At 42.8% G+C, this 27,582-nt stretch overlaps 1 protein-coding gene across 1 annotated transcript; it reads right to left on the bottom strand.

Moving 5' to 3' along the window:
- Positions 1 to 330: 330 nt before the first annotated feature.
- On the bottom strand, positions 331 to 20,526 carry utp4 (UTP4 small subunit processome component). Its single transcript, XM_034132864.1, has 17 exons — positions 20,244 to 20,526; positions 19,900 to 20,062; positions 19,252 to 19,440; positions 19,052 to 19,136; positions 18,484 to 18,573; positions 18,187 to 18,398; positions 17,908 to 18,079; positions 17,507 to 17,598; positions 16,947 to 17,043; positions 16,768 to 16,832; positions 12,705 to 12,821; positions 12,304 to 12,460; positions 9,828 to 9,934; positions 9,628 to 9,723; positions 8,353 to 8,538; positions 8,103 to 8,213; positions 331 to 559 (listed from the first exon to the last, which is right to left on the bottom strand). The coding sequence occupies exons 2-17, from the start codon at positions 20,056 to 20,058 to the stop codon at positions 443 to 445; spliced, it is 2,052 nt and encodes a 683-aa protein (XP_033988755.1). The 5' UTR covers positions 20,059 to 20,062; positions 20,244 to 20,526; the 3' UTR covers positions 331 to 442.
- Between the last annotated feature and the right edge of the window lie 7,056 nt (positions 20,527 to 27,582).

Raw genomic sequence — 27,582 nt, 5'->3', positions numbered from 1 at the left:
GTAGAAAAGACATCAAAAAGTGCATTTTGCATAATAGGTGACCTTTAAAGTCTATATAATGGGGCTCAGATCAGATGATCAGGGGGGAGTCCAGCTTCAGAAAGCTGCTGTACGGCTAACACCTCCACCAAGCTCCAGCAGCAACCTCGGGGCAGTACAATGGGCAGCGGCTGTACACTGCTCCATGCTGTGTGAAAATCATACATTTGGAGTATTTGAAAACACTACTGTAGTTGGAGAAACACTTTGAGGATGTCAAAAGGAGATAACTGTGCTTTAAAATGGTAATCTAATAACAAATGAATTGACTTCTCAGTCAAATAACAGCAATAACAGTAAATTGTTCTATTTATTACTTTATCAAAGCATTTTATACAAAGTGGGAACACAAACACTTGTTGAAAATGATTTCAGATCAACATCTGGAAAGACACTGCCACTTTTATGTAGCAAACTTCTTCTGGCGGACAGGTGCAGGCAGCTGCGACAGGATGTCCAGCAGGGGGCGCTCCACCACCACCAGAGAGTGGTCCTCCAGCAAACGCACACACAGCAGGTGCTGTGGGAATATCAGGGGGAAATAAATCAGTACGATTGATGGCAAAATGAACTATAATGCTTGTTTGCAAAATTAAATGTGTATCTGTGTGGCTAACAGGGTCTCTGTATATGATGCCCTTTAATAATCTAGCAGAGAACCTTCAGCTCTGATCCGATTGAACAGTTGCAATTAAAGTTATTCAACCCCTATTGCACATTAAGCTTATTTGCACAATATACCATTTCTCAGCTGTTTGCAATAAAACAATTACACAAGAACTGTTTTAGTATTTTAATGAAACTAATATTACAAGGGTTTTTATCCAAATTCAACAGATAATGCTACTTTTAATGACTACTGCAGTCTCAATATTATTCAACCCCTTCATGACAAGCATCTTCAGTCTTAGTACAGGGTATATGCAGGAATCCTGAAGCAGATTTAACTTTTAAGACCTTTTATAAGACCCTTTCCATACATTTTAAGACCTCATCGCCACTTGGAGTTTGAACCGGTTACATTAGCCGCGTTCACACCAAGTACTTTGCCGCACTTAGTGCCCCAGCACTTATTACCCCAGGGCACTTATGGCGCGTTTCCACTACACGGCCTCGCTCGGCCCCGCTCGGTATGGCTGGGCCTCGTTAGGACTGGCTCACTTTATGGCGCATTTCCATTACAGTTTAGGAACTGGGGTAGTATCTATAGTAACGCAGTGTAGGCGGAGCCGTGACGTGATCTTCAATGAGAACCCCAGAAAAACAACACAGCCGTTAGCTGTTAGCACTCAGAGCTCACAGCTCCTCATATCTGTTCAGAAACTCGACAAAAGTTAAACAAGTACAAACCACAGACTGCCTGTGTCATGGTGAATACAGTCGCTGCTTTATTTATGTCTGTATAGGCCGTTGTTGTGAGTGTGGACGGTCGGAGCATATACTGCATTAGCTTAGCCAATCTCCATTTAGAAAACACGCATTTTAAAAGGTTGTTCGCCTGCCGTCTGTCTGCAGACTTGACAAAGCATTAATTCATGGTTTTTACTAACCGGTATCAGTATGTTGTTACTTCGGCATCATTTTGAAACGTGTATTACAATTAAATCACGGTCAAATATGTCCATCTTGTTGTAGTTGTAGCCCCCTTGCCAGCGATGCTCTCTCTAGTTTAGCATACTCAGCCCGACTCAGCCTCGTTGCCTCTGGCCCTAGACCCACGATTTTATGAGGCCAGAAAAACTGTGAATTAGGACCCGCCGGCCGGTACTAGGCCAAGTGGAAACGCAACCAAAAACGGGCCGCTGACGTCACAGCCCTCTTAAACCGTGCTCCGCGCTGTAGTGGAAACGCGCCATTAGTACAGATCGCGTTCACACCGGAATAAGTTTCCTGAGGGAAGATTACGCAAATGAGCCGCTGACGTCACTTCGTCTTCACTGGCAGGCCGCAAACCACTTCACGGCGTATACTGCCACCCGGAGTCCCCGGCCGGAAGTCCCCGGAGTTGGGGACTGGCTTCAGTAGAAGCTGCTGGGACTCCCAGCAGCTTCTACTGAAGCCTTCCGAGTAAATCGCCAGAACGCCGACACCTCCTCATCTCCACCGCTCCCATGTTTTCTTTTGTGTTGCCATAAGTTAGTCTCTCTGTGTTTGTGCGCTGGGCGAATGCTAATGCTAATAATGCTAATGCAAGGATAATAAAATGGCGGCTCTACAAAACATTTCAGAGTTGTACGGGGCGTGGTTTGCAATTCGCCCAGCCAATCAGAACTGGGGCACTTTTTTCCCCCAGGAAAGTACCATCTCTCAGCAGGCACTAAAAATGGGGGTAAAAGTTCATGGCACTCAGTACTCTTTTTGGTATGAACGCGACATAAGGGGTACTAACGGAACTAAACGCGAAAAGTACTCCGGTGTGAACGCGGCTCTTGGCGACACACTTTACCTCACATTGACTATATACAGTATTGATTGTCCTTCCTCCTTATCTTCCAACCATTTGGACGCAGACTTGCATTTCCCCATAACGATGTTGTTTAACAACCGGCGTAAACGGACCTTCGCGCGCTATCAAGCAGTGAGCGTGCGATGTCCTGTTCAGATGACGGCAAATCCAAACTACACAGAATCACACTACACACCTACGCAATGATTACATTCAGGCAGACTGTAGAATACAACCTCTTTGGACAATTTATATACTTATTGAAAACAAGCTACAAAATGTAATACCTTGGAAAATGACGTTTAATACTTTTTAATAGCCTTAATTTTTGCTAAATTGATTTAGCAACTTTTAATACTTTTTAAGACCCCGCGGACACCCTGTAGTAGAGCTGATCTGTTCTGACCTGCTGCAAACGTGATGCCAGACCAAAGCTTCTGACCGCGCTCCTGAGGAATCCTAGCACATTGCTCATGGGCAGTGGCCTCCAGTTCACTAATATTGTGTTACGTTATGAGAGTGCTCTCGTACTTGTTTGATTCTGAAATTGTATATATTTATATAAATATATGTGTGTGTATATGTCCGCATCTGTAGCCTGTTATTGTCTCATTATACCGCACTGTGAATGAATTCAAAGTAAATATATAAGTGGTCATGAACACATCTGTCCATCAGACAGAGGGCTGCTGTGCCTCCTGTCATCATTAATGGACGTCTCTTTAAAATGACCGCTCAGAGGAGAGGAGTTCTCATTTCTCTAACCGCCTGCTGCTTCCCCTCCTCTCTCCTCGGTTCTGCTCCTCGACTCCTCCCCTCGCATCTCCTGTGGGCGGGACTAAGACACGAGGATAGGAGTCGAGAAGGGGAAATTAGAGAATTGAGAAGCCTTCACTCTCTCCAGTACAGGTTAGCTCTGAGTGTTAGCGATGCTTGCAAATGTAAACACAGACCATATTACTTCCAAAACACGTCGGTCATTGATTCTGATAGCGACGTTTCTGATATGACGTAAATTAAGTCATATCGGATCAGCTCCGTTGAACCCCCGTTTTTAGAGATTTGCGCACAGAGGAAAAGAGAGAGGGTTATATTTTATGTATAAAAGACATCAAAAAGTGCATTTTGCATGATAGGTCCCATTTAAATCCCACCAGAGATTTTCTATAGAGTTCAAGTCAGGACTTTGAGGTATGCTTGTATCCTGTTGGAATGTCCAATGATGCCCACGCTTCAGCTTCCTCACAGACGGCTTGACGATTTTTCCTAAAATGTCCTGATACTTGACTGAATCTTGCCCTCCACACGCTGCTGGATTCCAGTGCCAGAGCCACCGCAATGCTTCACTGGAGGCAGGGTGTTCTTTTCAGCATGTGCTTCATTCTTCTTCCTGCAGACATACCCCTGATCCATAGGCCAATGCCGCCCTCTTGTGCTCTTGGGTCAGGAGTGTTGTACGACTTCTAGTCGGGGCATGGAGCCCTTCACTGTTTAGAATGAGCCTTACTGTGCAAACTGAAACCTCAGTGCCTGCCAGGCCCGGACTGGCCATCAGGAGGACCGGGAGGTTTCCTGATGGCCTGGACTGTTAAGTGGCCTGCTGGCCTGAGGATTTATTTTTATTTTGTATGTATTGTGAACGCAACGCTGCACATATGTGGGTCTGCCTCACACAGGGTGACTGGCTGTCTACATGATGTGGCCTGCCCACATGCCCACTGTCATACAGATCATACATCCAAGCCCTCGATTGGTCTCGTGTGTCATTCAACCTCGGGAGGGTGCGTGTGGCGCGAGCGAGTGAGAGAGAGCGAGTGAGAGAGAGAGAGAGCGCACCGGTTACTTGTATTGTTGTTGTTCGCATCTGGTGCTAGCTAGCTGCTCTAACGGATATAAGGAGCAGTTTCAACAACAAGTTGGAGGGAGAGCTCTTTCCTGTCAGACTGAGAGGCTGATATAGCTCAGTGAGGTAAAGGGCTCTCTCAGTGTTTAGATAGTTAACTTAGGCCATGTTTACACGGAGACGAAAACAAAAACTAACCTTAAGGCCCGGACACACCAATCTGACTACAAAGAACTGACACAGACGGACCCCCGACTGTTGCGTCGCGTCTCGGCCATGTGTCGCACTGGAACACACCGCAAAGACTTCAGCCGACGGCCAAGTAGCACGTACGAACTGCGCATGCGTGAGTGGCAATAACTCTCCTTACCAGCAGGCGGCAGTAGTGTGTATTCGTCATTCAAAAGAGGCAACAACCGGAAGACAGACTGCGTGATAACCGAGAGAAGAAGAACAGACTGCGTGATATAAACAAACAACAAATAGCGTGTGCGTTCCATGTTCCCTCTACAGCGAGAAGCTCATGGGGCTTTCCCGAACCTGTGTCGAGAGCTGGAGTTAAATGAAACCTCAGATTTGCCTTCTTAATCGTTTGTTTGGTCCCTCACTTCCGTTTCGCTTCTCATGCACTGATTCGCTAGCTGAACAGCCAATCAGAGTGATTTATTTTGCCGACTGCCTTTGGCCGACTGCCCGCCGATTCTGAATCTGCGGGTTTTCGGTCGAAAAGGCGTCGGCCCGGCTGAAAAGACCCGACGGTGCAGGACACACCAATCCGAGTAGGGCGTGTCGATGCTCATCGTCGGCCTGACGCCCACCGACGCCGATAATCGGCCTGGTGTGTCCGTGCCTTTAGTCGATATCAAAAAAGTCTTCCGTCCACACGGAATCGGCTCAAGAACCGTGTCCGTCCACACGAGACCGCTCGACCCGCTGGAGACGCTGTAGTACAATGCCGGGCCTGTAAGTGGCGCTGTACTTCCGCCACAAAATACACCATAAGCAGCGAACAAGACCCCCCCCGAGCATGGTTGCCATGGTTACCCTTCTGTTTATTCTCCGCGGTGGATTTAGCAACATGTAGTTCATGTAGTTCTCCATGTCCACTTGTTGCTGATGATTGTGGTAGAGGAGCTGTAGATTTTGCACTAACATCTGTAGCATGGTCAGTAGCGTCTGGAGCACGAAAGCAACCCTGTGATCCGCCATTGTTGTTGTTGGCGAAACACATCAACAATGACGTGGGTGACGTGGGGGTGAGCAGCAGAGGTGGGGAGAGGCGGGGCTATGGCGTCATCGTTATCAGGAAATGATCGTATAGGACGTACACACGGAGCCGTTTGGCCCCCCAGAGCGTTTCGTCCGCAGATCTACCCACCTTGGGACCCGTTACCGTTTGAGGGCTCCGTTTCCGCGGTTCCGTTACGGCCTCGTGTGAACTAACCGTCCATACGATAGAGAACTGTAGCAGATACAACCTGTTTCATCTCCGTGTAAACGTGGCCTTAGTCTAAGTTATCTCAGTGGGTCACAAACGGTTTGGTCACCATTTATGTAAACACATATTTCCATTTGAGGGGGGCGTGATTAGTAAAATATGCATGAATAAAAAGAACAAAATGAAGGTGAAAAAAGGTAATATAAACTCTTAAAACTTGTTAAGAGCTAAAAGCTAGTCTTTGCTGCTGCCTCAAAGAGGAGCAGGGGGGGAGGGGGGACACAGGAGAGGCTGATTCAGGAGCCCAGACACACTCACAACTATAAATGAACCAAAAATAAAGAAATAAACAAGTTTCAATCTTTTTTCATATTGGATATGTTATGTTATTGGTTATGGCCATGTTCTTATGATTTTATGATTATTTAAATGTATATAGTTTTATGGGTGTTTCCATAGATCTAGTCTCTTTATTCTCCCCTCAAAGTGCACCAGATCGATGCATTTAACTGCAAAATTAAATAAAAAAATCTTAATTCCGGACCCCCCTAGAGGATTTGGGGTCGACCCCCACTTAAAACATGTTCACATGGATAGGTTCCCAAATATTTTGCACAATCTTTTTAAATAGTAACCCCTGTCCATATGTTTGTTCTGGGGTAGTAGATGTAAAGTATAGGGCTACCACTATAGGCAGCAACGATGTAAATATGGACAAATAAATCCAGCAAAATGGCACAAAACTGGTAGTGGCCTGGCTGGGTGTATAATTCCCGGCCTGACTTATTGTCCCAGTCCGGCCCTTGCTGCAGGTGTCAAAACGTTTTTATGCAGTTTGTGTTGAATTTGGATAAAAACCCTTGTAATATTAGTTTCATTTAACTACTTAAAAAGTTCTTGTGTCATTTGTTTATTGTAAACAACTGAGAAATGGTATGTTTTGCCAATAAACCTAATGTGCAATGGGGGTGTAATAATTTTGATTGCAGCTGTACATCTACTGTTTACCTCACTGTGATTAAAGAGAAAACAGCTGACGCAATGAAAACCTTCCAGAGCATTATATCCTGTCTGTGAGGATTACAATCACTCAACAATCAACACTGCAGTGTTCAGACATCTGACTAGCTTTTTTTCACAACTTTTTCATGACAGGATTTAATTTCTTCTTTTGTTTCCTCTTGCACCTTTTTTATTGTTTTATGTTTCAGTGTTGTATCAGCCTGGTACTATCGTTCAGATTGTCATTGGCAAAACTGTGCTTATTGAGCATAGGACAATTAAGTCTTTGGATCTGTTAATCAAAAAGACTGGATTTTCAACAGGAAATTACGTAAAACCATTCAGGTTTTTTTTTATGATCTTATGGGAAACCCTAGTTCAATTAAAACAGTTAAAGTGGACCTATCATTCTATATTTGAATAATATATTGTAGGGCCATACCTATATAAAACATGTCTGCAAAGTTTTTTTCTGTGACGTAGCTTTAATGCAAATGAGCTGCAGCTGACCACGCAGGAGAGGGGAGCGTGCTCAAAGATCAGCTGCTGGGCTGTCAGAAGAGGGGGAGGGAAAGAGATCTCCGTCCTCCGTGTTTTATTCTTATATTATTATATAGAGTCGTTATTCATTTGTTTTAAAGCTCAATAAATAACAAAGAAGACCTTTGACCGGCACTTTTATAATTTTGTCCGGAAGATTTCAACTTTAACGGACATGTTGAAAAAACTCTGCCGCACGGTCCCCTCGTTCCTTGGAAGAGGCGGAGAGGTGGGTGTTTGTCATCTGCTGGTGGACTAACCGGAGATAATTACAGTGCTTGCCTCGACGGGGAGGGATTGCATTGAATTAAAGCAGCGGAAGCAAACGCTTGCCTCGGGGAGGGAGAAAAAGAGCCACAGCGGAGAATAAACAGAAGGGCAACCATGGCAACCATGCGCGGGAAGTCTTCTTCGCTGCTTTTGTGGCAGACTACAGCGCCACTTACAGGCCTGGCATATGTACTACAGCGTCTCCAGCGCTTTCGAGCGGCAATGGCCGGCCGTGGCCCAACCCCACATTCCCCTGATAGGTGAAGAGTTGGCCATATAGGCGGAGCTCCTCGTTCCTGACGTCAGAGAATTTTCAAATCTGTATCAGTCTGTATCAGATCCGTTGCAGCCCCGTTTTTAGAGATTTGGGTATGGAGGAAAAGAGAGAGGGTTGTGTTTTCTGACACTTGTTGAGTTCCCTGACACACCGGGGACACATATTCATGTATAAAAGACGTACAAAAGTGCATTTTGCATGATAGGTCCCCTTTAAAGTAGCGCTCCTGGGCTCAGTGCATTCATACCTGGAAGTTCTTGCATATCTTAAAGGCGTGGCTGTGCATGATCCTCTCTGACTCAGGAAGACTCCTCAGTGTCATCTGATTGTAGAGCGGAGTCTTCGCTTCAGGGAGGGGCTGCACAAAGAAACAAAGAAACAAATAGAGCATGACAACCATTCAACCCCCCTTGCCTCAGGAGGAAAACTGAAACACTCCGGGCATAGATAAAGCAACATCAACATGACAGACAGCCTTTCACTGAGCGCCCACATACCAGATTCTGGTCAATGATGCAGAACATGAACGTGTCGTGCAGGATGATGTGAGCTGGATTTTTAGGATTGAAGGCGATGTGTGTGATGGGGGTGTCTCTCTCCATCCACAGGGGGTGCAGTCCCTGTTTCTGCAGCTTCCGACTCCATTCTGTGTACTCCTTCTGTACCAGTGAGTACTCAAAGATCTGTATCATACACAAAACACAAACCATTACAGGGGCTGCAGGGCTCGACATTATAAATGGCCCGCTGGCCCGGAAGCACTATTCAGACACCCCGGGCCAGCATAACGTACTTTCCACTTGCCCGCTCGGGCCACTAAAAATATTGCTTAAAAAAAAAAAATGGTCCTGTGGTATTGGTATTTTGACAAGCAATTTTGTTAAATTGTTTCGTTTATTAATGCTACAACATAGCATTTTGTGAGGCACAAACTACATTCCTGCTTGTACTACAACATTTGAATCATCAGTTCTTCCTCATTTTCCTCCATTGTTTATATTTGGTTTATTAAAATAATTACATTGTGGTCATTGTTAAAAAATGTCTGCTATGAGTATTATTATTTGTATAATGCGCTTTCTGCCTTCCTGTCATTAGGAGTTAGACATGTAATGGCTATGTAATAGCCTAGATTAGAACCTTCATTATCCTAAACTGCTGGGACATTTCCCTACAGCGAATATACCTTTATACGTGTTCTACTCTTCACTTACTTGTCAGCATAGGTCGGCATTGATGTACAGAGCCGACAAAAGACCTTGTTTATATTGGCATCATATTGAAGCCAACTCCATCGATCAAGCCAGTGTGGCTGAAACTTTCTCTCCCTCTTCTTCTCATACATACTCCCTGTCACTCTCCTTTAACTCCTCCGGTGACATTCTTTTATTTGAAGATTGTTTTTTGCCCGGCGCTTGGCCGGTTACCGTGGTATTAAAAACATTTTGGCGAATAGTTAGGTGGCGAGAAAGTCTGTAGTGAACGAGCGCGCTCACGGGAGCCTGCTCGCGCTGCGCTCTGCAGCAAACAGCTGTTTGCTTTTCACCCAACAACGACAACCGCATAAATTACCATTGCAACAAATGTGTTAATTTTCTTCATTATTAGTCGATTTTTTGGACGAATCCTCTTGGGCCAGTGGTTACAATGGTAGGGCCAGTGATAATAAAATGTTACCCTTAATATCTACCCCTGGGCTGTAGCACGTACATCTCTGTGTTGTACTTAGCAGAGCAGATACTTCGTTAGCCGATGACAGAATCACACATTACCTGCTGGTCTGCATGCACCACCACGAGGTTGCTGTTTGTTGGGTGGATGGCTATGGCAGTGGGACATGAGCTGTACACCGGAACTGTACAATGAAGCTGCAAACACAAAGAGGGGGGGGGGGGGGGGGGTTACTATTGTTGCTTTGGCTACAATTCAAATTTGACCTATCAGTTAACAGCACGATGGAGTTCAAACTCACCTTGAGCTTGTCCAGGTTGAACACATGGATCTGACAGTCGGTGTTTGCAGTAGCCAGCCATTTGCCGTCCTCACTGACACACAGCAGGTGGACAGGCTGAGAGGAGCCTGACAACACACACACACACACTTATCTAGAGAGCATCATAACAGCCATTTAGCTTTGACGTGCTTCAAAAAAAATGCATTCCCCAACTGGGCCATGACCACTGACGTTAGTGAAGAGTGAGTAACTCCTGCAGCAAGGACTAGGCCTGTCGCGATAAGCAATTAATTGACACGATAAATAAAATGAACTCGATAATTTTTCTGACCTCGATAAATTGCCGTTTACATGCGTGTTTGTTTACATAAGGAAGTGACCAGCATTTTAGCCTGGTGCGCTGTGGCTGCTGGCCCGGGGCGCTGTGAGGGGCGGGGCTCACACACAGCCAGGTCAGGACACTCCGCGTGCAGCAGTGTAGCAGCCAAATGAATAATATAGACAAGCAGGAGACAACGTGTGACTTACTCGAGGGGAATTTGAAGTTGAATGGAATAGGTTGCAAAACCTAATTCCACATCTCCGGTGTGGGAATATTTTGGATTTAAGCCAAATGAACGAGGCGAACCTACGGACTTGAATGAGCCGGTATGTTGCATTTGTTTTAAAAAGGTAGCAACAAAAGCTAGCAATACGACCAACCTTAAACTGCACCTGAAACACAACCACCCTATTCCGTTTTCCCAGCTGGGAGCAAACACGGCAGCTGGAGATGGAGAGCCCCCACCTTCCCGACAGTTTACAATCAAAGATGCATTTGCCCGACGATGCAAACATGTTGGTGCTACTTGCTCGAAATCTTTGAAAAACAGATTTGGATATGGCCTGTTGAGGCATCTGGGTCTTTGTATGGACAGTGGACTGTACACTTGACTGCTATTTTAAGGAGGTCTTTTTTGCTTGTGAGACAATGTGTGCTCATATTTTTTATTTATATTTTTTATTTTTATATATAGAGAGAGAGAGCTCTATTTTCCAGCCTGAGTATATTTAATTTATTGTTTTGGTTGTGTGTGATTTAATTAATTTGTTTTATTTATTATATATAATTTATATATTTGAATATTATTTCACATTTCATTTGCAATGTTGAATGTTCAATAAAAAGTTCTGTTTGAAAGGATGTACTTGAAATATTATTATCATTATGTCAGTGGTCTAAAATGGTCTTACAACGGTGCCGACAATATTATCGTTTATCGCAATCATTTCCGGGAACATTTATCGTCCAACAAAATGTATTATCGTGACAGTCCTAGCAAGGACAACTTCATACAGGGAACCATTGCATAAGAACATAAATGGAAAAAGTGGATGAATTCCCTACATGGAGGTGAATGCAGCAATTGTCTTTTATTTAAGTAGTACATTTTCAAAGTTAGTTTGCACACATTCTGGTAATTTATTTTCAAGTAACCATGGTTTTCACTAGGGCTGCCCTTGAATAAAGATTTTTCTAGTCGACCAATAGTCGTCAATTAAGGCGATTAGTCGCCTAATCGTCGCACGTTTATGATACATTATGATTATAAATATATATATTTCTTTTTAATTCTTTTTTCCCCAAAATGGTTTCAGTTTCAAAGGCTGATAAAGAGCATTATTATAACAGCATGGTACTTTGTGCTTCACATAAAATATAAAATAAAACTAATAATGAACCTTTGAAATATAAATTAAATGTAGAGAGCGGACACAGCGGTACAAACAGCCGAAGCTCCGGTAAGGATTCTTATTGTGTGTGCGAACAAGCAGCGAGGACACACACGAAACATTTAGTTATAGTTTCTATTATTCATATTGGAATATAACAACCCAATAAATACTACAGAGGAAACGGAAAAACTGAAAATATGAGCATCGGTTAAAAACCCTCCGCATTACGCCCTCATCATGAAATTAAAGCTTTATCGTTTTCTGAGGTCAGAATTATTATATATTATAGGTCTATATATGTTGATACAAAGATAGCCTGCTACTCACACTGCTGCTGTTTTCCTCAGAGTCTGAGAAAGTAATACACGTTGTGGGGATAATTAAGCTCCGTGTTTTGTTATGAAGCCGGCATTCAGGAAGCTGCGCTGTGATGGTGTGGATATGGAGGAGACTTTTTGCCGTCGTAGTTTGTATGTCCTTTACTCGCTCAGAAAGATCCACACTTTGGATTTCCTGCCCGACCACATTAACTTAATGACCAGGCTCCGCTCTGAATGAAGTCTGAGGGGGTTTCCGGCTGACGCATCATAGCACATGCAGCGCAAGGATGGAGCTTTTTCTTTTTATATATAGAATTTTTTTTCTCCGACTAATGAAAAATTGCACGATTAAGACTTAATTAGTCGACTAGTGATTCACAATGTTTACATTTTCACAAACATCATCACGCTATGTGTTGCTAACAATGCTACAACATAACAGCAGGACTGAGACTCACCTGACTTGGGTCTGAGGGTGTGGAGGTATTTGCACTCTGACTGGTTAAGGTCAACGACTAGGACTGAAGAACGGCTGGAGGAAGCAAAGAGTTTGGTGGAGTCAGAGGAGAAGCAGAGCTGCTGCGCCGAGCGAAGGTCCTTAGGGAGTCTAGACACCTAGAGGGAGGAAGAGGGAGGGAGCTTCATCATGGTTCTTCTTTACCTACAGTATATGGACAGTCTCTACTGTTATATGTAGAGGCCATGTTCTTAAACTCAGAACCAATATTTAACTGAGCTTTACATGTAGCTCAAGCCCCCAACAGTTTCTCTTGTTCAGGGTGATGGTATATCTACTATGTTAATGTGTGAGCAATAAGTCAAACAGAGAGTAGCATATGGAAAAAGTGGATGAGCTCACCTTGGTGACACTGATGGTGTTGTTCTGTAATCTGTAGAGACGGAAGCTGGTGACAGTGGAGTACGCCAGCCAGCCTCCACATGGAGACAGAGCGCTGCAGCTGATATGATCCTCGCCCTGCGGAGACAGCACGGTCAATGTCCTGTCATCTCAAAGATCATGTATGAAAAAGTCACATTCCTTGTATGTTAACACAAACTTGGCCAACTAAGAAACACTTGCTAGTGGGAATGCTTTATGCTGAAAAGCTGACGCTAAACTGCTATGCTGAAATGTAATGTGTAAGAAGAAAGTGAAGAATTTAGATTGAAATGATACATGAACACTGGGGGCTTGAATGTGTGATGAGTGAAGAAAAGAAAGTAAAAAGGCTTGGAAAAGCAGCAGAATATTTGAACTGCAAACTTTTGAACTAACTTGATGGTGAATGATCTGTCGCCATGGCAACGGCATTTGATGACACCCCATAATACGCTTAGATGCGTTGATGGCTGCATCATTACCAAACCTGTGAAGTTTTGGGCCGTGTTGAAACATTTTCACACTGAAGTTATGAGAAAACCGTGTTTCATGGCGAGCATTGTGTTGCCATGGCAACGGCATTTGAAGAAATCTCAAAACTGTCTCGCAGATGTCTTCACGGCTGGACTGTTAGCACACATGTGAATTTTGAGCACTTTAACATTTTCATAGGAGTTAAAGGGACATCGTGTTTTATGGCGAGGGATCGGAGCTGGAGCTGGAAAAGCGCCGTTTTTTCCTGTTCACACCGCAGCGGCGCCGCGTCATAGCTTCGGAATGCGGTTCACTTCCAGCTCCAAAAAATTGTCGGTCTAGAGGCAAGAGCTTTGGAGATAGAGGCGGCGTCGCTTATGTCTCTCTTACGTCGAAGCGTGCAGGAAACTAAACCCACCTCCCCTGAACATGGGTCGACTGAAGAGTCTCGTCATGCCTGCCTACAAGCAGTAGCGCTGAGCAAAGTGACTAGAAGGCAACCACACACTTATCAAAAAAAAACACACTTTATAAAGTCAGGCAACACTAACCAGGCTTCGTGTGATTCTGTTTATTTGTACCTTACTTTGACCATCCGTTCGCTGTTATTGATCATTGTGGAGAGCAGGCAGACGTTTTGTTTGTTATTATAGCAGCTTTCGGATGGAATCAATACATGGGCTGCACAGGTTGTCATGTCCGACTATCACAAGTAGAATCATAATGAAAAATACGCCGGTAAAATGTGCCTGTAGAAAACGGCTTAGCAAGTAGTCAGTTTAGCTTCGGTTGCTATTCTAACATCACCCATGTTATACCAGAGAAACTTTCATAACAGCGTTGTGATGCCAAACAGCGTCAATTCAGACTGACACACATTCACTTAAGGGGAACTGGGGATATGTATCAGCTGCTTGTGTGACAGTCAGACAGTGAATACTTTAGAGCCGTGTGAGCTAACCCGGAGCTAACGGGAGAATAAACTCCCGTGGAAGAGCAGCCAGCACTGCAGCGGTCGGTAAATGCCGCTGAAACACATTAATAAACAATGAACCACGGCACTCTGGAGAAAAGTATAAGGTTGGAGAAGTCGTTATTTAATTTAATCTGGCTTCGTATGATTAAAAGCAACACGATCATCGACCCGACGCAGTCCCCCCCCGTTGTTGTTGTTGTTGTTGTGAGCTCCGTTGGGGAGAAAATCAGCGATGTAAACGGTGACGTCATGACGCAGCAGCGGCAGCTGGGCGGTGTGAACAGAGCGGGAGCTGAAAAGGGAAACCGGAGCTGAACCAGAAAAGCTCTAGCTAGGAGCTAGAAAGGGAAAAGCGCTGGTGTGAAAGCCGCATTAGAACTGATTGCTGTCAGTTGGAGTGATGACATCATCGTGTTCCATTACACAGGTGTTTATAGTTGAGCTAACGAGCTCTGTAGAGATCAAAGGTTTGCATTGTTCTGAATAAGAGATAAACCTCTTACATGTGAACGTTTTGTGGAAGAACCATAACAGATATCTGTGAAATTTCAAAACGTGAAGCATGTCAAGGAAGTTGAGTATCTGAAGTGTAACTTTTGTGTACTTTCGGGTTAATAATGTGGCCTTTTTGGCAGTTTAACTAAAAGGTGTGCGGCTGCTGCTGTGAGGAAATATCAGCCTGAAATTACAATGGGTTTTAATGGAGACATTGTTGAACGTTTTTGTCACTTCATGCCCTCAAGAGGCATTTGTTCAATTGTTTTTGCTTAATTATTTGTCATTTTTCAGGCTAAGAGATGTTTTTCTACGTTTGTCATGAAAAATTATGTCTCAGGAATGTAGGGTTTGGGAATTATGGCAGTTTAAAATAAAAATATGAAGGCAAATATCAAGATTTCCTACACTCTAGCTGTGACATCACGCACTCTAGTTAATGTTAAAATCTGAAGAAGGCCTCTGTACCCAGGTCTGAACAATGTTTAATATCTCTAAAAGTAAGAATCAGATTTAAAAGTTGTGTTACACGAATAATGTCAGAAAGATGTGTAACATTTTAAAGTTGGAATGAGGTTTCTGAGTGAAAGTATGAAGGAACAGTTAGCAGTTGAAGTCGCATGAAGATTGTTCAAGTCTGAAGATTTTCTCCATTGACTTCAATGGTTTAAAAATGTGATGAATTATGGGATGTATCTCTGGAATTATGAAAGTTATGAATGATAAAAGTAATAGCCATCGATTCCCGACCGAGCTGAACGTTTTGATGTTTGAACGGAGTTTCTGCGATGTTGAATGCAGGAGGAGAAGAGGTGCAAAATTCCGGCGGAATAATAATAATTTGTCTGTAGAATAACATATAGTTGGAATGCTGTATCAGCATTCCCCACTAAATTAAAATGACCACCTCAAGGTTATATGCAATGAAACTGGTCATGTTCAGTTAACATCCATATCTCTCCAAATGTCATCAGTTTATTATTTTATCCTATTAGAATTTTTTGTGAGGTCAGTGAGCTTTTACACATCTTATGAAAATCCCTCTAGGTGTACTGACTGAGGAACGGACAAACAAGAGTAAACAAAGAGAACTGAAGTGAATAACTGAAATCACTGTTGGACCTGTCTTACAGATGGGTAAGGCAGCAGGCTTCCACCAGATTTCAGGTCAGGTGTACATTTAAAAAACACACACATATACACCAATCAGCCATAACATTATGACCACCTGCCTAATATTGTGTAGGTCCCAAAACAGCTCTGATCCGTCGAGGCATGGCCTCCACTAACCCTCTGAAGGTGTGCTGTGGTATCTGGTCCCAGGTCCTTTAAGTCCTGTAATGGCGCATTTCCACTGCAGGGCCAGGGTATAGTTAGGCCAGGCTCACTTTGCTGCGTTTCCATTACAGTTTAGTAGCTGGGGCAGTAACTATGGTAACGCAGTGTAGGCGGAGCCGTGAAAAAAAACGGGCCGGGTTTGGCACGGCACCCTTAAACCTTGCTAAGCGCTGCAGTGGAAATGCGCCATAAGTTGCGATCCATGGATCAAACTTGTTTATGGGGGGGTGCAGAGCACGCTCGTGAATTGTTTGGACATATGTTTAGGTAGGTGGTACGAGTCAAATTAGCATCCACATGAATGGCAGGACCCAATGTTTCCCAGCAGAATATTGCCCAGAGCATCACACTGTTTCTGCCAGCTTGCCTTCTTCCCATAGTGCACCCTGGTGCCATGTCTTTCCCAGGAGAGCAACGCACCCGACCATACACATGATGTAAAATAAAACGTGATTCATCAGACCAGGCCACCTTCTTCCATTGATCCGCGGTCCAGTTCTGATGCTCTCGTGCCTATTGTAGGCGCCTGGTGTTCTGACAGCTTTCTAACAGAACCAGCATTAACTGTTTAAGCAATTTGAGCTACAGTAGCTCTTCGGTTGGATCGGACCACACGGGCCAGCCTTCGCTCTCCACGTGCAACATATTCCACCCACTGACAGGTGCCATTGTAACGAGATAATCAATGTTCTTCCCTTCACTTGTCAGTGGTCATAATGTTATGGCTGATCGGTTTAGATACACAACGTTAGTACACACCTTCCTCTTCAGCTGGATCAGCTTCTCTGGTTTCCTCTTCACAGGCAGACTGTCACCAGGACTTCCTGTTACCATAAAAAATCATTACAGTATTGCAGCTGTGCAGTCAGTCCCCAACTACTTTTACTGCTTACATTATAATGTGTAACTGGTTGTGTGCGAATGTGTGTTGCCTTCACCATGTCCATTACTCTCCCCTAGTCTCCACAGCTCCAAATGATCGTGGAACTGGAAGAGCAGCAGTCCTGCTTTCTTTGCACAACAAACCAGGCTTCTCTACAGGGAACACACAGAGGTTAGCAGGTCGTCATGGAAACATTGGCCTTTAAGATGCCCCCTATACAGTGCATTCCAAAAATACTCACTTTCTTTTTCACAGTTTGTTATATTGCAGATTTATGCTAAAATCTTTTTCATTCATTTTTCCCTCATCAGCTGATCTAGCTAAATGTTTTCAAATGTAGCTATATCAGCTCTGAGTCCTGGTGAAAGCCTTTCCGAATGAAAGGGTAGAAACATCTTAAATATTATGATGGGAGGCACCTGTGCTACATTCCAAATGTCAGAGAGAACAGTCTGAATAATAATGCCACTGTGATACTTCAGTTTATATTAAATCAATTTGCAAAAAAAGTGTTTTAATTTGTAACCTTGTAATTACCATGTATTGAATGCATAATCAATTAGCAACAGTTAAAGCATATAGCTGCAACATAACAAGGTGATGAACCGTGCTTACATGTGGGAAAGCAATTTTGCGCAGTGCTGACTCCTGGGTGTTCTTCTCCACCTTGTCCAAAAGGGGGCGCACTACCAGTTGGGTGTCCATACCTGACAAAACATTACCATATTCTTTCATATCAGCAGATCACAATAAAGTAATACTGAAAAATCTGAACTTACACCAACATGATAAGTCTCTGTGTTGGTTTGTTCATGATTTGATGGCATTATGCAGAGGTTAGGAGAGGTTCAACTCCTCTGGATGAAGCACTCATGGGGTTAAACTGAAATAATTGAAAGGATGTGATGATGCCTTTGCATTCAAATAATATTGGACATAACTTTTAATATCATACACTTTGCCTTGGATAACACTGCCAAGTTGGTTAACGTAAACAAAAACAAAAAAGCACTGACCTCCAGAAACCACAGCTGTGTCGGTGTGAGCGAGCCCCCTCACATCATGGGAGTGGTTTTTAAAGGTCCTTGTTCGGACCCATTCCTTAGCCTGCTGGCCAACATTAGAGGAGAGGAACTGAAACTGGACCACCGTGCCCTCTGATGTCCCGGCTACCACGCTGCTCTCGTCCTGTGAATTATGTGGACAGTTGTACGTTACTGGATCTATGGGCTGTGCAATAACACTGCCTCAGATCAGGGGTTTATGAATGTTCTAATTATTGGTTGCACACTTACCTGGGAAGAAGACAGGGCCAGAACGTCCCACTTGGTGACTAGGTGGGTTCTGACCAGAGTCCCTGTGAGTCCATCCCAGACCTGGACCTTTCCTGCCGAGTCACCGCTGATGATAGTGTGATCAGACAGGAAGGCGATGCTCCAAACCACCACCTCTCTACTCTTTGATGCTCCGACTCCTCTCTCCACCAGCAGTCTGTGTGTGGCACGGCCTGACGTGGCAGTAGAAAACAAACAGTTAACAAACATGAATCTTAAATTATGCTAATAACTCCCGGATGGAATGTATCTACTGACCCGACTCAGCATCAAAGATTTTTATCATGTCCATCATGCCAGCAGCTATCAGTGTACCAGAGGGATGCCAGCAGAGAGAGATAATACGACCTAGAAGATCACAGGAAACAAAATGTCACCAAGTCAAAGAAAGGGTTAAAAATAAAAACAATGGTTTTAAGTTAAAAAATGTTCTTAGAATTAATGTCTCATTTGTCATTTGATCATAACTTGTCAAATCAAGCAGCTCAATCATTGTGTTATTATTCAAGCTAGGGATGTCCCAATACATGTCAACTGTAAGCTACATTTTTTGCATGGATTTCATTAATAATTTGACTAATGGTGTTTCTGAGTAAAACACCTGGATTGAGAAATAGTTCAATATTGCACATTACATTTTTGCGAATAACACTAATTATTTCAAAAAATGTAAATGTAATCACAGGCCTTTTGTTATTAGGTTAGCTATGATACAGGGTAAATGTGTGATAACATTGCTGGACACTGTCCAATGTAAGCGTATCTATATATTTATACAACTGCCAGTTGAAGAGCAGAAATACCTCTGGGTCAGTTTGAATCTTACCCTTTTGCCTGTCGAGGTTTCTTTGAAACTGAATCCTCTCTTCCAGTATTTCAAATATTTTCACTGTCCCGTCTTCACAACCAACCTGATTAGAAAACATTCAGTCAATTTATTATCGACTTCGAGAAAGGTCACCACGCTGGGCGGAAGAATATTAGCATCAGGAGTAGAATAGAGTGATCCACAAGTTGCTGACTGACCGCGAGCAGTGTTCCCTGGCTGTTGCTGCTGATGCTCCAGATTGGTCCTCCATAGGCCTCCACTGTGTACCTGGGTCTCAGGTTCTCCAGGTCATACTCTGTGATCTCTCCATTCAGCCCGGCACTGAACAGGCGCTGGCCCAGCCAACACAGGGCCTCCGCAGCCCGGCCGTCCTGCCCTGGGATGACCTGTGGATCAACATCAAAACATGTTGAAAGCGCATGGAAAGAAAAGTGGAACTGAAGCTTTCTTTAAAACACCACCGGCTGCCTAATTTCATTCATTCAAGACAGTTTGAATGTTAGTGCTGTTCAGTTGTTAGGGGCAGAAGTAAGCCTTTCCAGACAGAGTGGGTCCTGTAGGAAAGTCCTTTTAAATTGTCTATTGTTTTTACTATATGGTTGTTATTGCCTTATTCTTGTTTATTTTTACCTTTTATTTGTGTTTTACTTATTTTATTTGAAGATTGTAATACCTGAACACACTCCTGCTACTGTAACTAAATAATTTCCCAATTTGGGATCAAATAAAGTACCTATCTCTCTATCTTTATAGTTTGTGAGCAGAGTTGTGTTTTTTTGTATTTTATTTATTTCTCTGGACAAAACTTGGGGCTGGAGGGAAAGCTGTATTTTAGTGCAGGTTACCTTCTCTTGGAAGTAGTTGTCCGCGAAGTTGAAGATCTCCAGAGCTCCATCAGCCCGGGCCACAGCCAGCCGCTCCGTGCGGGGATTAAACGCCATGGCTCGGATAGCAGTGGGCATGTAGTCGAAGAAGCGAACACGGTGCACCTTGAACTCAGCCATTTTACTTTGAGGAAAAACGCAAGAGGAAGACTGTTACAGCTAGGCACGCGACAGCAAAACAGAACCGTAGAGCTGTCCGTTACCACACACACACACCTCCCAGGGTGACACACTGTCAGTATATATAAATAAAGCTCAGTTTAACAGTCATAACTCATAATAACATAATATAATAGAACAATTACCTGCTGTTTATCCTCACAGTGTCTACACTTTCTTAGCTGTGAACTCCACGCTGGAAAACATCCGCAGCCACGTTGTGAACCTATGAACCGGAAATGAATTTGACAAACACACTGCACAAACCGGAACGACGTCATCACACTGACAGCAGGAAACCGGTGGCGGGAAATACTAGTAGACTATGAAGCACATACTGTAAACGTTTCTGTATAAACACAGCGTTCTGAATGCTATTGTTGGTTATTGTTCTCGTATAGTTACTGCTGTGTTGGGCACTTTTAATGCCTCGGTAACGTGTCGGTCTGTTTCATCCTGTTCGTGTTGCAGCACGGTGTCCGCTCTCTAACAGCACGATGGTTCAGATAGTCATAAGGTAAGATACACTGCATGTGTTCAGCCTAAAGGTTTGTGTATACCGCCTGGAGGAGTCCCTGGGTGGAGGAAGTACTCAGATAGTGTAGTACCAGAGTGTAGGAATACTCTGTTACAAGTAAAAGTCCTGCACTCAAAAGGTTACTCAAGTAAAAGTACACAAGTGTTATCATCAAAATTGACTTAAAGTATCTAAAGTAAAAGTAGTCATGGTGCAGATTGGTTCATTTCAGAATAATATATATGATATGTTTTATAATGATTGATCATTAAAGTGTCCTCAAAGCTGGTAAAGGTGCAGCTAGTTTGAATGACTCTGTATTCAAACAGGCAGGGTAGCTTGTGAATTTACTCCAGGTGGAACTAAAGTCTGATTTAACACTTGATTATATTTCACATCATTTATCCACATCTATAAAGTAACTAACATTTATTAAATAAATAAATAGAGTAAAAGTACACTACTAACCTCTGATTTGTAGTGGAGTAGAAGTAAACAGTAGCAACACATTGAAATACTCAGTTCAAGTACACGTACTATAGTAAATGTACTTTACACCACTGATCATTTGTAATAGAAGAGTAACGGTGCTGTGAATGAGATATAGCACACATAAACACGTTTATGGAGAATGTAGGGAGTGAACCAGAGTGATGTAACTAAGTATATTTACTAAGTACTCAGCTTAGTTACTTTACTTTAGCACATTTATACTTCTATTTCACTACATCTCAGAGGGAAGCGTTGCACTTCCTATTGAGCAACATTTATGAGTGATTTTTAGATTAAAGTTTTGTAAAAGCTTCTTGTCCAGTGAAAACCGTGTACCTGTGTTTAACCCTGATAGGTGAAGGTGTTTGTCGTTTGTATTGACAAAAGTCTTCTCTTTCTCGCTGAAAAACATTTAGTATCCTCTTGGATCCGGTGGAAAATGCATCTTCACAAGTTGACTTTAGGTAGTGCTTCTCACAGGACAGCAACAGAGCTACATACATATTAATATCATGTATTGCTGTAGATTTACCAGTATATAAATGAGTTGAACCGAACCTTAAAAACTCCTACATCAGGAAAACTCAACAACATACACATGAATGCTGCAGAAATATTAATCACAAAGTAAATCAGAGAAAGTTTTACTGCGCAATCACTACTTTTACTATTCATACTTTAAGTGAATTTGGATGATAATACTTACATACTTTTACTTATGTAGGGTTGATAATGCAGGACTCTGACATGTGGTGGAGGATATCTCATGTGTATAACGAAGTCCTTCAGTTGATGTGAGGCTGTGTTGGTGCTCTTGCAGATCCAGTGTGGATGGCAGCAGTCCTGCTGAATGGCTGCTGGTGGAGCTGCAGGGAGAGATGTTCTCCAGACACAATTCTGCTCTGGCAGGGAATGTGATGGGAGACCTGCTCTACACCAGAGAGGTGAACACGGTACCGCACACTGCTGCTATCAAAGGCAAACTTAGTTTTAGAGTTACAAACAAATCAGGCTCATTCAACAACAATCATAATAATAATATGTGATATTTGTATCATGTATATTCATAACTCTTTCTCCAGTGCTCAGAGACACCTCTAAAGTTCATAAAGAAAGTAAAGAATGACATACATAATGCGCTATCTGCAAAGATTATACAATTCTCTTGTTAAATTAATTGCCAACTATTTTGATAATCTTTTTTTAAATAGGTAAGTTCGGTTGTGCCTTCTACATGTCTTCTCTCAGTTGCGACATTGTTTCACTCTCCACCTGCCTCCAGAGAGTATCTTGTCCCGTGTCTCCAGCTACGTCTCCAAGTCTTTTACTAGCGACTTCTCCTCAACCCCTGTGAAAACAGTCATGGTGTTAAGGAAAGATGTGAAGGAGAATTCATCAGGACTTGTAAAGAGAGACACTGGTCAACGTTATTACGATGCGTCAGCAGCTGTGGGAAAACTACACTTTTAGGGTAGAGGGACTTAGGCCTAGGCTCCACGGGAACGAAAACGGGTTGTATCCGCATATTTCTCATGCGTATAGCCCTTTAAGCTACACGACGCCGTAACGGAACGATAGAGACGGACCCTGCAAACGACAACGGGTCCAAAGGTGGATAGATCTGGGAACGGAGCGCTCTGGGGGGTCCAACGGCTCCGTGTGGTAGCCTATACGGTCATCATTTTCTGATAATGACGACTCAATAGCCCCGCCTCTCCCCACCTCTGCTGCTCACCCCCGCAAAAGTACACTGCACACTGAATTCAGATTATTTATCTTTATCTCGATATGGACATAAACGCGAGTGAAGTCTAATCTGACAGGACGGAGACACGCAGCTCCTCCTGCTGTGATGCAGCGGGAGGAAAACACACACTTCAAGTCAGATCATCACCCTTAGCTATTTTAATTACCTCTCAAACTACCTAAACTAGTTATAAATATGTTTATTTTTACTGTCGAGTCATCATTACTGGATCAGCTGCTGCATGAGACAGACACTGACGCTGTCAGAAGAGAGGAAAAAGAGACAGGCTCCGTGTATTTTATTATTATATATTATTATATATAGTCGTTATTCATTTGTTTTAAAGCTCAATAAATAACAAAGAAGACCTTTGACCGGCACTTTTATAATTTTGTCCGGAAGATTTAAACTTTAACACACGTTGACCGGCGAAAAACTCTGCCCGGATCCCTCGGCCCCCCCCGCGGAGAATAAACAGAAGTGCAGCCATGACAACCATTCTTCTTCGCTGCTTTTGTGGAGGAAGTTGCTGCTTTTGTGGAGGAAGTTACAGCGCCACGTACAGGCTCGGCATATGTACTGCAGCTTTTCCAGCGGTTGGATCTAAACGGAGCTGTCTCGTGTGAACAGACACTATCCGGTGTATATTGCGTGTGGACGGAAGGTTTTTGGCGTTTGCGTTTGCGTTAATCCTATGCGTTTTGCCGTATGCGTTCCCGTGGAGCCTGGGCCTAAAAGCGTATCCAGATACTTTCTCCTGTGCGTCCTAATCACATATGTGTTACGTTGTTTCATGCTGGCCTTTATAAATGTGTACAACAGTGAAAAATACATTACTTCACAACATTTGAACTAAAACAAAAAATGGGAAAGGGAAACTAAATGTTTGCTCACACTGCTGTCCACTCATATTAAATGATATGAATTCCATTAAATAGGATTGTTAAAAACGATTTGAATAAATCATCTAAATAAAGAATATCTACTACTGTGCATATTATCACTCAAACGTGTGGAATTAAAAAAACGTAAAGCTTAAAGGTGGGGTAGGTAAGTTTGAGAAACCGGCTCGAGATACACTTTGTTATATTCCATGGAATGTTTTTATTTATTTAATTGTTTATTTGAACCGGGACAGTGCACATTAATGAACATTTTAAACAAAATAATGTTTTTAAATGTAAATGAGCCGGATTTGAGCTTTGAGCTAGTTTCCATCCGTAGTCCCGTCACATACAACATTTATGAACATAACATTTATATACATGGCAAACAGAAATACATGATATGCAGAAAGAGCATGAGCAGCATGTACGCCACAAGGCGGTACAATGTAGCAGCTACGACATATAAAGTGCAGGAGAGGATAAAAGAGCTACCTAAAGTGCAAAAAAAGAGCTACCTAAAGTGCAAGAAGAGATACCCCTGTGTTAAAGGGCAGTTAGCGGTGATTACACGTCTGTTTGTTTCTTAACCATTCTTTGAGTTGTCCTTTAAAACTATTGAGAGTGAAACAATCCCGTATCTCAGTTGGGAGGCTGTTCCACAAAGAGCTGCCTTTAAGAGGACATTTTGTCCAAAGGTGGTCCGTCTGCGGTGGACCTCACAGTCTCCTCTGGTTTCTGACCTAGTGCAGCGTCCAGTGTGTTTTTTGTGGATGAATTCCCCTAAGGAAGGGGGGGGGGGGGCAGTCCATGTAAACATTTATAAATAAAACACATACTTTTAAAAGACTTCAAATGGTCAAAACTCAAGAAATTGTGTTTATCAAGGATGGTGCAGTGGTGATATGAATAAGGCTTTCTGTCAAACACCTTGATAGCTCTCTTGTACAGCTGTTCTATAGGTTTCAGGTTTGTGGCACAAGCAAACAACCAGTTTGTAAAACAGTATTCAATGTGGGATAGAATCAGACAGTGGAGGTATGACTTTGCAGCATTGACAGTTAAGAAAGGTCTAATTTGTTTAAAATGTTGCAAGTTGAATTTAACGGTGTTGGATACTTTCTTTAATATGTTTCTTAAAAGTCAAATTCGAGTCCAGTATGACTCCAAGATACTTGAAGTGGGGGACTGGTTCTAATTCTGCTCCGTTTAAAAACACGTTGGATCCTTCCATTTTGACTGGTCGTTTACTGAACATCATGCATACTGTTTTTTTTGCATTTAACTGTAAGCAAATGTTGTTCAGCCAGTGTTGAACCTTGTCCAAAGCATTAGAGAGACATGATGAGATCATTTAAGTGTTTTTCCCATGTACAAAGATGACCGCATCATCGGCATACATTTGCACATTCAACTCAGGACATACATTAGGCATACAGAGAAAACAGTAATGGTCCAAGAATGGAACCTTGTGGAACCCCAACAGGGTTCCACAAGGTAGGGGGATTTGGCTCCGACCAAAACACACTGTTTTCTGTTTGATAAGTAAGATTTAACCCACTGTATTAAATCTGCCGAAAAATTTAAATGAGTCAGCTTTGTAAGGAGCACTTGGTGGTCAACAGTGTCAAAAGCCTTCCTGAGATCAAGGAAGACAGCACCTACATATGGGCTCCAACATACATTTAACCTTTTCCACAAAGACACAGTTAGCTGAGTGGTGAGCACGGAAACCAAACTGCAATGGGTGGAGTGGAGCGAAACCTTTGTCTAAATGGTTGGTGATTAGTTTTGACACCCATTTCTCAGCTATCTTAGAGACGCAGTGGAGGATGCTGATTGGTCTGTAATTGGACATTATTGCCTTATCCCCAGATTTAAAAATTGGTGTCACCGTGGCCACCTTCCAGGACGATGGAACTTCCCTCGTGCTGATAGAATGATTTACTAGCATACTAATTGGTTTTATTAGACTGTCAATATGTGTCTTTATAAAGTTGGTGTCTAAATCATCTGCATCCCTAGCCTTAGAACCTCTTAACCCTAAGATTATATTTTTTACCTCCAGGTCAAAAACGGGGTGTGTATCCACAGTCGGGCTAGGTGAGATGTCAGATGGCGGGAAGAGCTTTGTAATGTCCAGAGCAGAGTTCCCGTTAGAATATTTTTTTGCCGGTCAACATGTCCGTTAAAGTTGAAATCTTCCGGACAAAATTAGATAAGTGCCGGTTAAAGGTCTTCTTGTTATTTATTGAGCTTTAAAACAAATTGATATGATTCGACATTAAACAAACTAATTATAGTAGATTAACTACATTATTCAAAAGTGTACAGTAATTTACAAAAAACGCGGGAATAATAAACGGAGCGCTCTCTCCTTCTCCTGACAGCCCATCAGTATCATGCAGCTCGCGGATCCAGTAATGAGTGACCCGACAGTAAAACTAAACATATCTATAACTAGTTTAGGTAGTTTGAGAGGTAATTAAAATAGCTACGTGTGATTTTCTAACCTGAAGTGTGTTTGCTTGCTCGCCGCTGCAGGGGATCATGCAGAGCTGCGTGTCGACTCGTCAGAAGCAGCCGATCTCTCTCCTGTCAGATTAGACTTTACTCGCATTTATGTCCATATCGATCAGATCTAGCTAGTTCTAGCTAATGATATGACTACCTGCTTGTTAAAAGACACCTAAACAATAAGCGTCGCTATGCAACCGGATGCGGCCACAAAGTATAGCGCCAGCATTATGCATCTGTTTACATGCCCACCGAAACCCGAGGCATTACCAACAGATCAACGCACAATCAACCCATACAGGACATCTCTTTCTCCACATTAAGTGTTAGACATTAGAATTGACAATTTTTGTCTGTCACATACTCTTTTGTCTGTCACATACTATTCTTGTCTGTCACATAAGTGGCGCAACTGATGCGGTATTGCGCTAAGGGAAAATTATTTTGACCGGACATTTTGACCGGAGAGATTTAGATTTGCCGGACTTCAGCATATTTTACCGGTCATTGTCCGGTAATTACCGGCTAACGGGAACTCTGGTCCAGAGCACTATTTATGAAATACTCATTTAGAGAGCTGGCCAACACTGCAGGGTCTTTTATCAGGGCATCATCGATTTTTATTCTAGAGCATTATATTTTCTGTTTCTTATGTTTACCTAATAGTTTATTTAGGATTTGCCAAAAGTTTTTACTGTTACCTTTCGCACCTTCAATATATTGCTGAAGAAGTTAGCTTTGGCCTGTTTATTGTTGTGTTACCTTGTTACGAGCATGAGTGCATTTCTGTCTATCAGTGGATAGTCCGGATTTTAAGCTCTGCTTTAAGTTGGTCTCTAGATTTCATTAGATTCCTGCATTGTAGATTCAGCCAGGGAAGATGATGTTCCTTCCTGTCCTAAGGCACCCTCTTCTTGAAAAGGAAGACATTGCATCGTTAATTTAGATACAAACAGATTATGTTTTCACCAATGTCTCAGAGGAGAGAGTGTCCCCCCAATCAATCATTTTCACTGCCTCCATAAAACGTTGTTGCAGGTTTTTGGGGGATGAAGCGAGAACCCAAGGCAGGGGTTTAGGTGTGGCCATTAACCTTTTTGTGTGAGTTCCTGGCAAAAAATAACAAGATATGGTCAGAAAGACCAGTCAGTAAGTTGTAGGTTTTAACTATTCTGTAAGCTTTGTTGTAAATAATAAATCTATCATAGTCTTGGAGGTTTTGGTTATCTAGTCGGTTGATCCATAGTTGTATTAAGTGTGTTTATCAGTGATCCGTTTAAGCTTTTTCTATTTGTTTGTCATTCCAGTTGATATGAAAGTTTCCTAGA

This window comes from Trematomus bernacchii, unplaced genomic scaffold (assembly GCF_902827165.1).
Source record: "Trematomus bernacchii unplaced genomic scaffold, fTreBer1.1, whole genome shotgun sequence".
NCBI classification, from domain to species: Eukaryota; Metazoa; Chordata; class Actinopteri; order Perciformes; family Nototheniidae; genus Trematomus; species Trematomus bernacchii.
This window is presented reverse-complemented; position numbering and strand designations above follow the sequence as displayed.

Coding starts and splice junctions, on each gene's coding strand:
- utp4 (XM_034132864.1), bottom strand. CDS start 20,058: ATGGCTGAGTTCAAGGTGCACCGTGTTCGCTTCTTCGACTACATGCCC. Junction 12,822..16,767: donor TGATCCAGCTGAAGAGGAAG/GTGTGTACTAAC, acceptor CTGTCTCCGCAG/GGCGAGGATCATATCAGCTG. Junction 560..8,102: donor AGATATGCAAGAACTTCCAG/GTATGAATGCAC, acceptor ATATTCCCACAG/CACCTGCTGTGTGTGCGTTT.